The sequence below is a fragment of the Microcaecilia unicolor genome, chromosome 9 (genome assembly GCF_901765095.1).
Source record: "Microcaecilia unicolor chromosome 9, aMicUni1.1, whole genome shotgun sequence".
Taxonomy (NCBI): Eukaryota; Metazoa; Chordata; class Amphibia; order Gymnophiona; family Siphonopidae; genus Microcaecilia; species Microcaecilia unicolor.
In genome coordinates this window covers 211,414,316-211,432,141 of record NC_044039.1, presented here as the reverse complement: position 1 = coordinate 211,432,141, position 17,826 = coordinate 211,414,316, and the positions used below count along the sequence as shown (strand labels likewise).

At 46.1% G+C, this 17,826-nt stretch overlaps 1 protein-coding gene across 1 annotated transcript in view; it reads right to left on the bottom strand.

Moving 5' to 3' along the window:
• The window catches only part of EML5 (EMAP like 5), a 388,000-nt gene that overhangs the window by 143,934 nt on the left and 226,240 nt on the right, over positions 1–17,826 (bottom strand). The window contains exons 19-20 of the mRNA XM_030214976.1: positions 17,498–17,700; positions 1,390–1,501 (exon numbers count right to left, since the gene is read on the bottom strand). Of these exons, the coding sequence (XP_030070836.1) occupies positions 1,390–1,501; positions 17,498–17,700 (315 nt within the window). The remainder of the gene's footprint in view (positions 1–1,389; positions 1,502–17,497; positions 17,701–17,826) is intronic.

Here is a 17,826-nt window from a genome sequence, read left to right as displayed (position 1 = left end):
CTTCCCTACCATACAAGGGAGAAACTCCAGAATGCAATGGGTAGGGCATAACCATTTTGAAGGCAGAACTGGACGAGGAGGGAGTATGCTACTCCTTCCTCCGTGAAGAGGTAAGAGGGCGGGAGGCCTCCACTAGACCACCAGGGAGCATTGGGGTTGAAGCCGCAGCCCACTTGGGCCACCAGGGCTTCTTTTTTGGAAGTTGGAGGGGATAGGGGGGCAGGAGATCTACTGGAGGAGGGTGTCGGAGGGCCGGAGGTCCACTGGATCTCCTTCCCCTGTGTCGCTATCTGGGGGGGGGGGGGCTTGGGGTGGTGGATAGCGGAGGTCTGGGGGTCCCATGGCCCTCCATCTCCTCGCTTGACAGGTCCTGGCTTTTGACAGTCTGGACCTATCAAACTAGTGCAGGAGGATTGTGCTCAAGCACAATCCTCCCACACTTCCCCCCTATGATCAGAGATAATAGCATGCTTAAATTTGCATGCTATTATCTCTGATCATAGGGGCGGTATAGCCCTGCACTATTTTTAGAGTGCTGTTTGGAACAGCGAGGGGCTTTTGATCATCTGCCTATGAAATTCTTAATCAGACTCCTTTAATCTAAATCACTTTGCAGGCCTTATTCAGTAACACGTTTACCATAGGCACAGAAGTGTGTGGAGAGCAGTCAGGAAGGGAGGAAAAGTATTTTTTAAAATCCTTTTGTTTTACAAATTATGGGGCCCTTTAACAAAGATGTGGCAAAAAGTGACCCATTTTCCACTTAAATGGCGATGTGCTAATGTTGCCTTTAGCGTGAGGCCAGTAACAAAAATTAGCACAAGCCCTTACTGACAACTATTTTGTTAGCATGCGGTAATGTAGCTGCAGTAACTGATTAGCACAGAAATGTTCCCTCAGCACAAAAAATTAAATTTTTGTTTAGCACACCAGTAGCACATGCACATGTCAAAAGTACCATGGGATGCCTCAGCGCACCCCGTGATAGGCCGTTTTAAGTTGCAGTAAGCATGCGTTAGTGATTACCACAGCTTGGTAAAAAGGCCCCCAAATTAAAAATGGACCTTAATAGCTGAAATAAAGAAGAAACACTAACAGCATCAAAATCACTTAACTTTAAAAAAAAAAAAAAAAAGTACAATTCTTTCCCTCTAAAAAGATTTGTACTAACCGAGGGGGTCTTTTACAAAGCCGTGCTAATGTTTTTAGCTCACGGTAAAAATCAGCTGGCGGTATACGCTGAGAGGCCATGGGCCTGCTGATTTTTACTTCACGCTAAAAGCAAGTGCGGCTTTGTAAAAGGTCTCCTGAAAGTGTATAAAGAAATAAGACTCATATTGTTACTGTAAATAATAATGTTAGCAATAGAATAATCGTAAATGATTTGACCTTTGGAGCCAGGAGCCAGGGATGCTCGCTTGATGGCATAGGTTTTCAGGCACCGTTCAAAGGAGTCATCCCAAAGGGCCACTACCCCATCCTTTCCACCAGTCACAAATCCCTGCAGCAAACAGAACATGGCATTCAAGCTGTGCTATATGTAACATACTGGCAGTAAGCCCTGGCAAATAAATTGATGAAACGTGCACATACAAGCAAACAGCAGAAAAAGAATAATGACATATTAAGTCACACTAGCTGAGGATCCCATGTTATCAACTTACACCTTCAAAAATAATCTCTTACATGTTCTCAAAAATATTCAATCTAACTCCTTTTTACTTTTCACCTACCTATCAACTCTCTCACCCCCTAGCTCCCTCATTTCCCATCTCACTCCTTCCTCAGGCTCCTATTCCCTTCCATTGTTCATCTACTCTCCACTACCACATTTCTACACTCTGCACTCATCTCCTTGCTACTTCCCTGCCCCCCCCCTCAACTTTGTCCTCTCCCAGTGGTTCCACCATTCTCAGCATCTCAATTTCTCTTCCTCCCTCCACCCTTTTGACCAGTATCTCCTTCCTCTCTCTCCTACCCACCCTTGTAGCCTGACATTTCCCTGTCCCTTCCACTCCACTCCCCATCATCTTTCTGTCCTATTTCATTTCCTTCTTGCCCTCCCCCCAGTCCAGCATCTCTCCTCTCCCCCTCAACACATGGTCTAGCATCTCTCCCTCTCTCTTTCCTGCTGTCCTTCCCCTCCCCTCCTCCCCCTATGGCCCAACATCTCTCGCTCTCTCTTCCCTCCCTTCCTGACCCTTTAATCCTCCCATTGTCCAGTATCCCCCTCACTCCCCTTCCTCACCAGGGTTCGACATCTCTCTCTCTTTCTCTCCTTGCCTCCTGCAATTGCAGTAGAGATTATGGAGGCTTTCTGAATTGTTGGGGTGGTGGTATGGATTGGAAGGCTGACTGACACGTTGGGGATTAGGGGTTGGGGGTGACTGACTGGCTTACTTACTGGGTGGTGAGGGCTAGCTCGGAGGTTTAACTGGCTTGCTAGGGTGGAAGTAGGGGTTAGGGGAGCTGGCTGGTTGTGGTGAGGGTTAGCTGGGGTGGAAGGATTGGGGCCGTGGGAGTAACTGATTTAAGGGAGGATGGAGATGGTGGAGTAAGGGAAAGAGACTAGTGGGTAGAAAGGGATACTAGAGCGAGACTAGGTGACAACAGGGTAGAGGAGAGAGAGACTGGGTGGGGAGTGGGGCTGTTGGCTGTGTATTTCTGCCCATGGCCTGCAGAACCTTTGGTATATCTCAGAAGTCACCCCCCCCCCCCCCACACACACACAATTCCTCAATTTCAGTGGAAACAAGGGGGAGAGGAGGAAAGGTCTCTGCTGCTGACTCCTAAATTGAAAAACAATGTATCAAGGCCTGCTTTAATTACGCTCTTGCTTGTAAGGCAGCAGAAATCATACAAATATATTGAATTGCAAACTTTTTTTCTGTGTTAACAGTGACAATTATTTTTATAATTACCTTGCTGACACTATGTTCTCCTTCTCATGAAATCAATAAATGAAATTATCAGTCCAAATTCATGGATGGTTAATGCTCACACCATGGGCAATGCTTAATTGATTACCAATAATTTGTGCATTTGCATTGTTCTTTTCTAATGAAGTCACGTAATTAAACCCTTTCCAAATATGAACTCTTCACCCCATAAAGTACATGGTAAGCAACGCTGATAATATAGTTCAGCTCAACCATGAAAGCAAAACTACATATAGCTCTTCTAATGCTGAAAATATAGGCTTAATACACCCTAACGTGGAACTTTCTTGCATGCTTAGCACAGATTTTATGCAACACTTTTATATAGGGCATTTTCCAAATAATGTCATGCGCAAATGTTCACATTAGCACACTGCACCTTTAAAAAGTTAACGCAGGAGCCCTTACCGCTTCCTATTTAGTAGGCGATAACGGTTGGTACTATACAACGGGCTAGCCAACATTTTTCAGATGATCTAGACTGAGCTGGTGACCTTACCAAGAGAGAGGGCAGTCTCTGTTGAGACTGAACCCTTTAATGTTATACCTTGGCTTGCATTAAGAACCCAAAATGTTCACCATTCCCCCCCCCCCCCAGCTCGGGGGGAATGGTTCAGGTACCAGAGCAACATGATCCTGCTTAAAGAGGCCAGCCACAGTACAACGAAGGTGCTCCCTGAGCCCCCTCAAATCAACCCCCCTCTCAAATGGCCCACATAAGTCATATCCCCTCCTGACAAATCTCTCCAATATCGGAAGCTCCTCCAACAGCCCCCTCCCCCCCCGCTGTTCCCCTCCCACCCAGAAATATCCCCAAATTGTAAGGGCTCCTCCCTGGAAGCCCCCCCACCCACCCACATACAGGCTTACCTTCATGATTTCCTGGGGTCTAGTGGAGTCTGAGCAGAAATGCTCTCCAGTTGCTGCTGTCCTTGCTGGCACCAGGTTCAAAATGGCACCAGTGACCCCTACCTTGAACTGAAATCTGGCCTTATCAGTAGTACTGCAAGGATACCACCAAGGATTGCTGGTGCCATTTTGGACCTGGCACCTGCAAAAGTTGGAACGACTGAGAATCAGTCTTGCCTGAAGGTAAGGGGGCCCTTATCATTTTGGAGTATTTCCAGGTGGTGGAATGTTACTTCTGAGGGAGCTTCCGGGTGTGAGGGAGAACATTCGGAGGGGGGAGAGGGTCTGCTTGGAAAGTCTTCTCCTATAGAAGGTCCCTTAACATGTATGGGAGGGGGGCTTGAATTGGGAAGGGCCTTCAATGGGGGCCAGTCAGAAGGGCTCTAACTCATGGAGGGCCATTCAGAAAGGGGTTTTTTGATTTGGAAGAGCACCTTGGTTGAACTTTGGCTGTCCCCTTTAAACACTGCTCAACAACATCCGGCCATGACTTTGTGGCCTGATCCTCCTTAGCACACTAAAATAACCCAATATTTGGTTGGGGTTATTTTTCCAGCTATAAGGTGGCTTGCAGGGTACACATGCATGTTCATGTTTGAATCTCATTAATATGTATTATCTGCAGTGACTTAAATTTAACTGAATTATGGCTAGACACTTTTAAAAATCAGACAGTTCCTTAGTCTTATCCAAGTCTAAATGGGTCCCCCAGGGAGCGTTTGATCCCTATGTTGCTGCCTTTAAGAGTTTGGAGCTAACACTTGGACATTTTTCAGCCATAATGGAACAAAACAAAACCGTCCAGAACTAAAACTAAGTTTTGAGCTCAACCTGTTTTTATAACAAATAAGGCACAAAAAGGTACCCTAAATGACCAGGTGACTACTGAAGGGAATCAAGGATGACCTCTCCTTACTCCCCCAGTGTTCACTAACCCCCTCCCACCCCAAAAAATGATGATTTAAAACATTACTTGCCAGCCTCAGATGTTATACTCAGGTCCATTAGAAAAGCATGCAGGTCCCTGGAGTAGTCTAGTGGTGGGTGAAGTGCACTGCAGACAGGTGGATCCAGGTCCAAACTTCCCCCTACCTTTTACACTTGTGGAGGAAACTGTGAGCCCTCCAAAACTCACCAGAAACCCACAGTGCCCACATATAGGTGGCCCCTTCACCTGTAAGGGCTATGGTAGTGGTGTACAATTGGGGGTAGTGGGTTTTGGGGGGGCTCAGCAGACAAGATAAGGGAGCAATGGTGAAATGTGTACCTGGGAGCATTTTATGAAGTCCACTGTAGTGCTCCCAAGGGTGGTCTAATGCTTTTCTGGGATGTCTGGAGGACCAGTCTACTAAAAGTGCTGGCTCCTCCTACATCCCAATGGCTTGATTTTGTGTGTTTTGCATTTGAATGTTTTTGGGGGGTTTTCGAAAATGGGACAAAAAACAAAACATCCAAATCACAAAACCTTGTTTGAAACAGTATTTTCGGGAAAAAAAAAAAAGAAATTTTGATTTTTCGAAAATGACCTTTCCCATTCAGATTTTGGATGTTTTTTGCATAACATCCAATCGGACTTAGTCATATTGAAAATGCCCCTCTACATCACAGTGGTGGTAGAAAGTAGAAAAGGAGGGAGGGTGGGAAGAGTGATGTGTTATCAGGCGACCCTCAGGGGGAGGAATGCTGGCTTCGGCCTAACCCCTGGTAAGCCTTTCCTCAGCTGAGAGGTGCCCAGCTCTACCACCGGCTGCCTTTCAGGTGCTGTGGAGGACTTGCAGCTCATCTGCATATCCTTACAGCCTTCTCCGGGGTGACACCCAGGTCCACTCCGATCCACTCAGGGCCTCCGCTCTAGGTGCCGGGGCATTTTTCTCTTTACATCTAATCTTCTTCCCAGTTGCTAAAGTACCTCAGTCATTTATGGCCCCTATTCACATTCTCTTCCTAGCCCTGTCCCTTCCAAATCTTTTCCCTCACCCCCTACCTCTCTCCGCTACAGGAACTCACTGCCCATCCATTGACTTCATCACCTCACCTTCTCTCCTACCCTCTTCCTCCCTCTTGGCTTTTAATCTCCGTCTCTTTCTTCCCTCCATTTTGCCTTCCCCATTCCACCTAAATACCTCTCGCCTTCGACGCCTTCGTGGCCACACCTCTCCTACTCTCCTCCGCTCTCTTTTACTCCTTCTCTTACTCTCAGCTGGTGACATCAATCCCAATCCTGGCCCTCCTCACCAACTATTATCCAAACTCTACAGATCTCAACGTGACCTCTCTAACCTCATCTCTAGTCCTCTACTCCCCTCCTCTTCTCTGCCCTTCTCTTGCGCCCTATGGAATGCCCGCTCTATCTGTAACAAACTCCTCTATATCCAGGACCTCTTTATCTCGCGTCACCTCCATCTGTTCGCCATAACAGAAACCTGGCTCTGCCCTGATGACTCTGCTTCAGTCGCAGCCCTGTGCCATGGTGGTTATCTATTTTCACATACTCCTCGCCCTGCTGGCCGTGGGGGCGGTGTTGGACTACTTCTCTCTCCCTCCTCCAGATTTCAACCCCTTCTTCCACCTCAATCTCACTGTTTTTCCTCCTTTGAAGTCCACTCTATCCGCCTTTTCTCTCCTCTGCCTCTTCGAATAGCGGTCATTTATCGTCCCCCTGATAAGTCCCTTTCATCCTTTCTCAGTGACTTTGACGCCTGGCTTGCCTTCTTCCATGATCCTTCCTCCCCCTCTCTCATCCTTGGTGACTTTAATATTCCTGCTAATGATCCTTCCAACTCTTAAATTTCCAAGTTACTCGCTTTAACGTCCTCCTTTAATCTCCAACTATGCTCCACCTCCCCCACTCATCAAAATGGTCACTGTCTTGATCTCCAACTGTTCACCTTCTAGTTTCCTTGCCTCTGATCTTCCCTCCTCTGATCACCATCTTATAACTTTCACACTTAAATCTCCCCCCTCCCAGTCCCGTCCTATCTTATCTAATTTATCTAGGAATCTTCACGATATTGACCCTTCATCTCTATCCTCCCATGTTTCAAACCTCCTCTCTACTGTGGCACCATCCACGTCTGTCAACGAGGCTGTTTCTTCTTACAACAATACTCTATCCTCTGCCTTAGACACTCTTGCACCTTTGATGACCCGCCCTGTAAGGCGTACAAAACCCCAACCTTGGCTGACTTCTAATATCCGCTACCTACGTTCCTGTACCCGCTCCGCCGAATGCCTCTGGCGGAAATCTCGGGCCCTTGCTGATTTCTTACACTTTAAGTTCATGCTGACCTCCTTCCAATCTGCTCTTTTACGTGCCAAACAGGACTATTATATCCAACTGATCAACTCTCTTGGCTCTAATCCTCGACTTCTCTTCACCACATTGAACTCTCTCCTCAAGGTGCCCCCTCCCCCAACTCCCCTTCATTATCTCCTCAGACCCTTGCTGAATTCTTTCACAACAAGGTTCAAAAGATAAACCTTGCTTTCTCTACCTCACCACCTCTCCCTCCACTAGTCCGTTCCCCTCTCTCTCCTTCCCCTCATTCCCTTTCCTCCTTTCCTGAAGTTACTATTGAGGAAACTACACTTCTCCTTTCTTTCTCAAAATGTACCACCTGTTCCTCTGATCCCATTCCCACCCACCTTCTTAATGCCATCTCTCCTGCTCTTATTCCTTTTATCTGTCACATTCTCAACCTCTCACTTTCCACTGCGACTGTCCCTGCTGCCTTTAAACATGCTGTGGTCACACCTCTCCTTAAGAAGCCTTCACTCGACCCTACTTGTCCCTCTAATTACCGACCCATCTCCCTCCTTCCTTTTCTCTCCAAATTACTCGAGCGTGCTGTTCACCGCCGCTGCCTTGATTTTCTCTCCTCACATGCTATTCTTGACCCACTACAATCTGGTTTTTGCCCTCTCCACTCAACCGAAACTGCGCTTACTAAAGTCTCCAATGACCTATTACTGGCTAAATCCAGAGGTCAATATTCCATCCTCATTCTTCTTGATCTTTCCGCTGCTTTTGACACTGTTGATCACAGCATACTTCTCGATACCCTGTCCTCACTTGGATTCCAGGGCTCTGTCCTTTCCTGGTTCTCTTCCTACCTCTCCCTCCGCACCTTTAGTGTTCACTCTGGTGGATCCTCTTCTACTTCTATCCCTCTGCCTGTCGGCGTACCTCAGGGTTCTGTTCTTCGTCCCCTCCTCTTTTCTATCTACACTTCTTCCCTTGGTTCATTAATCTCATCCCATGGCTTTTCCTACCATCTCTATGCTGATGACTCCCAAATCTACCTTTCTACCCCTGAAATCTCACCTTGCATCCAAACCAAAGTTTCAGCGTGCTTGTCTGACATTGCTGTCTGGATGTCTCAACGCCACCTGAAATTAAATATGACCAAAACCGAGCTTCTCATTTTCCCCCCCAAACCCACCTCCCCGCTCCCCCCATTTTCTATTTCTGTTGATGGCTCTCTCATTCTCCCTGTCTCCTCAGCTCGAAACCTTGGGGTCATCTTTGACTCTTCTCTCTCCTTCTCTGCTCATATCCAGCAGATTGCCAAGACCTGTCGTTTCTTTCTTTACAACATCCGTAAAATCCGCCCCTTTCTTTCCGAGCACTCTACCAAAACCCTCATCCACACCCTTGTCACCTCTCGTTTAGACTAGTGCAATCTGCTTCTTGCTGGCCTACCACTTAGTCACCTCTCCCCTCTCCAGTCGGTTCAAAACTCTGCTGCCCGTCTCATCTTCCGCCAGGGTCGCTTTACTCATACTACCCCTCTCCTCAAGACCCTTCACTGGCTCCCTATCCGTTTTCGCATCCTGTTCAAACTTCTTCTACTAACCTATAAATGTACTCACTCTGCTGCTCCCCAGTATCTCTCCAAACTCGTCCTTCCCTACACCCCTTCCTGTGCACTCCGTTCCCTGGATAAATCCTTCTTATCTGTTCCCTTCTCCACTACTGCCTTCTCCAGACTTCGCGCCTTCTGTCTCGCTGCACCCTACGCCTGGAATAAACTTCCTGAGCCCCTAGGTCTTGCCCCATCCTTGGCCACCTTTAAATCTAGACTGAAAGCCCACCTCTATAACATTGCTTTTGAGTCGTAACCACTTGTAACAACTCGCCTCCACCTACCCTCCTCTCTTCCTTCCCGTTCACATTAATTGATTTGATTACTTTATTTATTTTTTGTCTATTAGATTGTAAGGTCTTTGAGCAGGGACTGTCTTTCTTCTATGTTTGTACAGCGCTGCGTATGCCTTGTAGCGCTATAGAAATGCTAAATAGTAGTAGTAGTAGTAGAGAAGTTCCCTGTCACTCTTCTCACTGATGATCATTCACTCTACACTTCTTCTGTTCCTCTTTCACACCACCATTACAATGGAAGCAATGAATCACTTGTATACTTAAATAACATCCCCCATTGCGTTTACCTGCTCTTTTAGTTTTTATTTCATGAATAGAATATTGCTCCCCAAAACTAGTTAGGAGCAGGGAAACTTTTAAAATTAGCATTAGAGAGAAAGGACTATTACATACAATAAGAACACCATGCTCAGAATGTCCCCTTTAAAAACGTTCCATACTGCAGGTATACATATGGTAGCAACTTTTCTAAAATCACTACTTATAAATGTATGGACACTTATTTATTAATCAGCTTCATACGTGTGCACATGGTGCCTACCCCTTCTAAAATGACCTCCCAAATCGGCCAAAAGGCTGTCAGACAAGTGCACGAGATGCATCCTCAATTAACGATAGTCTGGTTCTACATATTAAACTCTCTCCTTTTCTGTATTTCTCTATATTAATAATTAACTTGATGCTATTTTTCTCAAGCTACTTGTCCACCAAAATAAAAGATAGAGATGGACCAAGCTGCTCGGTGCACTCTTGCTGATCTTAAATCAAAGTATTTCAGTGCAAAATCTGCTCTTCATACTGGAAAGGTCACACAACTGCTGGCGGTATCCCCTGGGTGGCAGCAAATTGGATTTTTTACACCACTAAATTGTGAAGGTTCCTTCTTAAAGACTCAGTGGGGTGCTGGGTATGCACATAAATCATGAATGGAGCAATTAATTTTAACTGCTTGGTTCTGAGTTTCTCACTCAGAAAATGTCACACGGGGCTCCAAGATTTAATTTCGGCATTAAAATACACCAAAAGACACATGATCCTAGATGTCTGGTAGCCAAAAAGCAAGCAAGGTAGAACTCAGAACTGCTCTTATGCTTTATTATATATATTTTTTAAGGGAAAGAGGATGGGATTTGATATAACACCTTTCTGTGGTTACAATCACAGTGGTTTATATATTACTAGTACAAAAGGCCCGTTTCTGTATGAAATGAAACGGGTGCTAGCAAGGTTATCCCCCACCCTCCCTCGCTCTCTCCGAGTCCCACGCCCCTTCCCTCCCTTCCGATTTCCAGGCCATCCTCCCTCCCCTCTCCCACTCCCCTGCAACTCACCACTTTGTCCATGTTTCCAGGTCTTCTCTACGGGCCTGATTGTTTTTGTTTTTTTTTTTACAGGTGGTGCATTCCCCCCCTCCTCCCCTGTCCTCGGAGTTCCAGGCCCCCCCTCTCCCTCCCTTCTCCTGGGAGTTCCATGCCCCCCCCTCTCCTGGGAGTTCCATGCCCCCCCCCTCTCTCTCCTCTGAGTTCCCGGCCCCTCTCTCTCTCTCTCCCTCCCTCCGAGATCCAGACCCCCCTCAGAGTTCCAGACCTCCCTCAGAGTTCCAGACCCCCCTCCCTCCCTCTCCAAGTTTCAGACCCTGCCTCCGAGTTCCAGACCCTCCCTCCCTCCAATTTCAAGACCTCCCCTCCGAGTTCCTGACCCCTGGACCCCCCTGCCGCGACCCTCACTGGACCCCCCTTCCCGCCGCCAACCCTCCCCCACCGCTGACACGTGTACCTGTGCTGGCGGGGGACCCCAACTCCCGCCAGCCGAAGTCCTCTTCTCAACTGCGCGGCTTTGACGAATGATCTGATCAAGTTTGAATCTGTTTCTGTGCGTGCGTCTGCCGTCCTGCACATACAACACACGCACAGAAACTTAATCATATCATTCAGCAAGCAATGCTGCGCAGCCGAGAAGAGGACTTTGGCTGGCTGGGGTTGGGGTCCCCCGCCAGCACAGGCACGCGACGGCGGCGGGGGAGGGTTGGCGGTGGGAAGGGGGGGGTCTAGGGGTCAGGAACTCAGAGGGGGGATCTGGAAATCGGAGGGAGGGGGGTCTGGAACTCCGAGAGCGAGAGGGAGGGATGGAGGGAGGGAGGGGGATGTGGAACTCGGAGGGGCTTAGAGCAGGGAAGGCAGCCGACTCGCTGTGTGGACGTCATACTGGGAAGGTGACGTCAGCCTGGCTTCAGAGCCTAGCAGACCAACTCAGCCACGAACACAGGCAGCAAGACAGAACGTTGGAGGTGAAAATTATTATATAGGATATACAGGTACTTGCTTTGTATCTGGGGCAATGGCGAGTTAAGTAATTTGCCCAGAGTCACAAGGAGCTGCACTGGGAATGGAACCCAATTCCCCTGGTATTTAGACCACTGCACTAACAATTAGGCTACTCCTCCACTCTCTCTATATATACAGACTAGATATCAGAAATATCCCTTTTTAAATGATTGTTTAATTATCATATCGCACAATTTCATCCATCAAACCAGACATTTTGAGGTCTTCCTTTTTTTTTAACCTTGGATACTGAGTAAATAGAAACCAATGCTTTCCACTTATGACTTCAGCATCATTTTTCAGAGTTTAATTCTATCAAAAGTGGATTATTGTAATGCATTGTTTTGGGGGATTACTATTTCCCAGTGTAGAGCTTTACAGGTCTTTCAAAATGCAGCAGCAAGACTGATAATGGGGATGTTTAAGTTCACATATATTACATGACTGCTTTAAAACAACTGCATTGGTTGTCAATGGACTTTAGAATCCAGTATAAGATTTTGTCACTGATTCATCAGATATTTCATACAATAGTTCCATGGATTTGTCCCAGGTCTTGCTATTACACCGTCCGAGGCATCAGTTGAGGTCTGAGAATGCAATGCAAATGTCAATTCAAAGTTTAGCTGCTACACATAATGTTGAGACTACAATGCCAGCTTGTTCAGTGGCTGGTCCACTGTTGTGGAATAAACTGCCTGGATATTTGTGCTTTTGAAGGAGGATTACACAGTTTACGAAGTATTTGAAAACACATCTTTTTTGCAAGCATTCCCTAGTGAGTAATTGATTTGTGAGCTGCTAGGCCTTCTGTATATGTTTTTATTTTGTATAATTGTTGTATAAGTTTTTATTTTGCTTTGTAATCTGCCTAGGTGATTGGCAGGCTATAAATGAAAACAATAAATTAGTTATGGTGACTTGCTCTCTTGTTACCGATGGAAGGAAGATCTGTGTGATTGTGTTAGTGGCGTAGGAAGGGGGGGGGGGCGGTGGGGCGGTCCGCCCCGGGTGCACGCCGCTGGGGGGGGTGTCAGATCCGCTGGTTCACTGCTCTCTGTGCCCCAGAACAGGTTACTTCCTTTTCCGGGGCAGAGAGAGCAGGGAACCAGTGGAGCCGACGCAGCTCCCAGCGACGACGTGCACTCGGGGCGGAGCGCCAGTGGTAAGAATGCGCTCCGAGGGAGGGGTGCGCCGTGCTGCACCCAGGGGGGGGGGATGCGCAACGGCGACCCGCCCCGGGTGTCAGCCGCCCTCGCTACGCCACTGGATTGTGTCATTCTACTGTATTATATGTTGGTTGTTTTAAATTATTATGTATGTAATTTTGTACTCCGAATTGAACTATGAAAAGTGTGGTTAGAAGTATTTTAAATAAATCAGTTTGCAATGTTGTACTGTTTATCTTGACCAGGAACAGACTGACAGTGATCTGGGCCCCCAGGCAATAAGGGTCATGACCTCCCTCCAACAGGTGAAATTTTGGCATATCAGCCATATTGTGAAGTAATACAAAACCCTACAAATGTCATTTAGAAACTAGAGAGGAATTCTATCATACCATAATAGCACTAACTTCCAGAAGTCACATAGCAAGGACCAACCTAAGAAAAGGCACTTGAACATCAATACACCTATTGGGAAAACTAACAAGCTGGATTAGTACAGATCAATCCTACACAGACATTCACTGCTAACAGAATACCTGGTCTCTTTCACACACAGAGAAGACAGATAGACCCTAATCCAGTACAGAATAAGTAAACCTAAACTAAATATAGAAATATGTAGACAAAAATTAAACTGACCCCCCCACAAGAAGCCAGACTCTGCATACAATGTAATACCAGAGAGACACACACCTCGCTGTACTGTGCAAAATATAGAGAGAGCAGATATAAATTTCAAAAACTGATATATTCCAATCATTACGTTACACATTAACAAACAATTTTAAGAAATGGAAAATAAGTTGATACATTTAATTGGACTACCTTAATATATTTTCGACTTGCTTTCAGAGGCCAAAACCTGCTTCCTCAGGTCAAGACAGTATATCATAACAGCAGTACCCTGTCCTGACCTGAGAAAGGAGGATTTGGCCTCTGAAAGCTAGTCAAGAAATGTATTTAGTTCAATAAATTGTATCACCTTATTTTCCATTTGTTGTTTTATTTTTATTCATTAACCTTTAGAGTGGACTAACATGGTTACCACATTACTTCATCCTAAATTAAAAATAATTTTTTCTACCTTTGTTGACTGGCCATTTAGGGGTCGATATTCAAAGCGATTTAAATTGCCAGCAGAGGATCCAGGCCATTTTAATGGCTTGTACAAGGCTATCCGGTGATACTAAGTGGCACTTAACTGGAAAGTATTGCTGAATATTCCCTTTAACCACCTATGCTGAAACCAGATAGTTTGCGGGTGCTCCGGCAGCGGAATTAGGGTGGAGCAGAAACTTAGCCGGTTAGCAGCAATTCTCAGTCTGCTAAGTGGCTAAGTAACTGCATAAAGTTAGGATATCAAAACAGCTCTTTTAACATTATGTGGTGAGTTAACCAGGAACAAGTCTGAATATTGGCTGCTGCCCAGTTAACTTCCAGGTCAAAGGTCATACCTGGATATTCAATGCTGGGAGCCCGTTACTGCCGTGGACTGAATATTGACTCCTTAATTTTTCTAATAGTGTTGGTTCCAGTCTCTGGTTTCTGCTTTCCTCTGTCTTCTCTTAACTCTCTCGCCAGAGTTTCCTGTCCATTTGTCATTCTCCTCTCTCCTCCACTGCATCCATCTCCCACACTGATCTTTTCCTTTCAGCTTTCTTCCATTTATTTTTCTGGCTATCTGTCCAGATTTTATCCATTTTTATCATCCAGTCTTCAATTTTCCTCTACAGTTTCCATCTATTTCCATCATCTCGGCCTTCTCATTTCCCTTCCTCTTATTCCTTAGTCTTTAACTCCCCTTCTCTACCTCCTCTTCCATCCAGCATCTCCTCCCTTTCTCCCCCTCCAGGCCAGGCTCCAGTATCTCACTTCTCTCTCCCTCCTCTTCCATCCAGCATCTGCCCACTATCTCTCTTCTCTACCATCCAGTGACTCCCTCTTCCCCCCTCCCCTTTCCATCCAGCTAGGGGAAACTGAACATCTTTTTGGTTGGAAGGGTCAACAAACCTATCTCCAGTCCTGCCTCCAAGTTCTCCGCTTGCTGATACTGTGTTAGTCAACATGTTGATGGGGCCATGGTCTCTGTGGCCCACTCCATTCCACTGCCTATGCATCCAGCATATCCTCTCCCCTTTCCATCCAGCATCTTCCCTCTGTACCTTCTCCCCTTTCAATCCAGGATTTCCCCCCTCTCTCCTCCCTTTCCATCCAGCATTTCTCTCCTCTTCCCTATCAACCTCCCTTCAGCATCTTCTGTTGCACTCCTCCTCCTCCATCCAGCATCTCCCCTCTCTCTTCTTCTATCTCTCTCCTTCTCTTCCATCCAGCATATCTTCTCTCTCTGCCTTATCAACCCCCCTCCTGGCATCATCTGTTGCCTCGACTCTCGTTCCATTCAGCATCCCCCCCTCTCTAACTTCCCCTTCAATCTAGTATACCCCCCCTCTCTCCCTCCCCTTCCACCCAGCTTCTCCCCTCTTGTCGCTTCCTTCCATTCAGCATCTCTACCTGTCTCCATCTCTCTCCTCTCAGTGTCTCTTCTCTATCCACCTCCCACTTCTGGTATCTTCTGTTGCCCTCCACCCTCTCCATCCAGTGCCTCTTCTCTCCTCTTCCCTATCTATCTCCCATCCCCTAACATCTTCTGTTGCCCTACATCCCTTTCATCCATATCTCTTCTCTCTCTTTCCCTACCTACCCCCACCATCTTCTGTTGCCCTCCACCTCCTCCATCCAGCATATCTCTCTTCCATCCAGCATCTCTTCTCTCCTCTTCCATATCCACCCCCCCCCAGTATTTTTTGTTGTCCTCTACCCCACCCCCCACCACACTTCAGCCACTGCTGCTTCCTGGGATCAGCAGCGACAATGAAAAGAAAACATCCACAGGGCTGTGGTCTCTATGCATGCCCCTAAGCTGCACTTCCAATCCCGTCCCTCCAAGTTGCTGCTCTGGTCCCTTGGGCACTGCCTGGCTCCCAAATAGTCAGTCCACCCCTGATCTTGACCCTCCACTGCCTTGCTTGTTATTAAGGAGTTTGTTCTGGATAACTGCTTATTATGTTTATATTTCAATAATTTTATTGATGGAACATTTCACAGTACATAGTCAGTATCCATAATATACAGGACAATAAATGCGATATCTTACATACATTTATACAGTTACTACATGCCATCAAGCATTTTTATAATTCCCCCCCCCCCCCAAGGCCCCTTTCCCCAAACCCTCTCCAACCTAACTCACCCCCCCCAACCCCATGAATCCTAACCTCCCTCCCTTTCCCCACCATAAGAATCTCATCTCCTCAACAAAGGGAGTCAACCGTCACCTGCATTTGGTAAGCGCCTCTCTTGTATATGCAGAAGGGGGTCACCCAATTGATTAAGAATGGCACTATGGGCCTGCGGTGCAAGGGCATGTATGTAGCATTGCCAGGTTAAGTAAAACTCTCTCTGTCGCTTAAGTTTCAGACGAACATCTCTTAATTCCAATAGTATGAACGCATGTAGCTTGTTACGCCATTGCCAGTATGTAGGAGCCTCTTGTTTTACCCAGTTAATTAAGATGCATTTTTTACCTATTAGAGGCACTTTATATAGCAGCGCGTAATAATGGACAGCACCAGCCCCTCTCAGCGCCCCCACTCCCAACAGTACGTTTTCAGGCCCCAGTGACATAGGGACCTTCATTATATGCCCCACAAAGTTACAAATTTTTGCCCAAAAAGCCTTTATCTCCGGACAGTCCCACATAGCATGGTAATAATTGCTCTCGGGCTCCCCACACTTACCACACTGAGGTGAGTCCACCTCTCCCATTTTATAAAGTTGCAACTTAGAAGTGTATGCTCTATCACCCTGCCCTGACATTCCCGCAGTTCAGCAGTAGCTCGGCTTATTATATTTATATGATTTTGACATCCTGCATGTACAAGACAACATTATTCAATGGATTAAGGGCTATGTTTCTAAAGAGGGGTTTTTTTTTTTTTTTTTAAATCCCTGGATAGTCTGTACATAATGGGCTCCTGGAGCTGCCGTCCATACTATGAAGGCAGTATTTATTGGGATATGGAATAATGAGAAACATGAAATTGAAGGAAATCATGCAACGTTAAAAGTATACAAAAAATACTAACTTGGTAAAGACCAGCTACCAAAATAAGCTGGAAAATGGTAGAAGTTCAATGACTGATTGTTTCAACTGAGCCCATTTGGAAAAGAGTTAAACATGAGACGTTCAAAATTCAAAGGGGTTTAATGGGAAAGCAAAGGCTCCTGTCCAGATAAATCCTAATGAGCTGACCAGCTGCTAATATTAAGCAGCACTTCACCAGATAGTAATGATTAATATCGGCTCTAACCGGCCATTAAGAAACCAGCTATGTTAGGGGTAGTCTGGGGATGAAGTTTGGGCAGAGCCTCTACTTAGTCATTTAGAAGCGACATTCAGTTTGTATCCAGCTAAGTGGGCTGATAAAGTTAGAACAGCAAAAACTCTGTCCTAACTTTATCCGCTGAGTTAACAGGGCACTGGTATGACTATTGGTAGGTGCACAGTTAACTTCTGGGTTGCCGCACTAACTCATATGTTCAATATCGGAGGCTGGTCATGCCCAAGCATTGAATATCTTACTGCGCTGAGTATCAAACCCGAGAATTTTAAACATTGTTCACAGAAGTGGGTGATCCTGCTAGTTAAGGGCTCAAACAGAAATTGTACACAGCAGTCCTTGAGACTGTCCGGCACATTTCATCACAGAAAACCTACATCAAGGACAATTCCACTTCAAAGATGAAATGAACTTAAATTGCAGTATCTGGAGAACACCAATATATTTTAATAACCACATGTATGCTGTTTGGTGGTTGTGAAGATACATGCCACAGTAAAGGGACACTCGATATTACATAGCCTGACACAAACACAAGCACCCTCTGTACAGTTTAATCCAGTAGAAACCTACTCACTTTACTTTCTTTACTCACCTTTTCCAGAGCATGCATGCTAAATACTGGTCCATCGTGTGCTTTGACTGTTTTTATCAGAAACACATCTCTCCAGATACAGACATCTCCAGCTGAAGTCCCAGAAATGGACATCTCTTCGGACCAGCCATACACCACACACATCATTGTATCAGCTTTGGCTCCAGCACCTATACAACCTTTCTTCCCAATCAGCCCTCCACCTGGTTTAAATGAAAACAAAGAAAAAAAAAAGGCTGATTTGGAAAATATCAACTTCCTACAGAACATAAGAGTAGCCATACTGGGTCAGACCGATGGTCCATCTAGTCCAGTATCTTGTTTTCCAA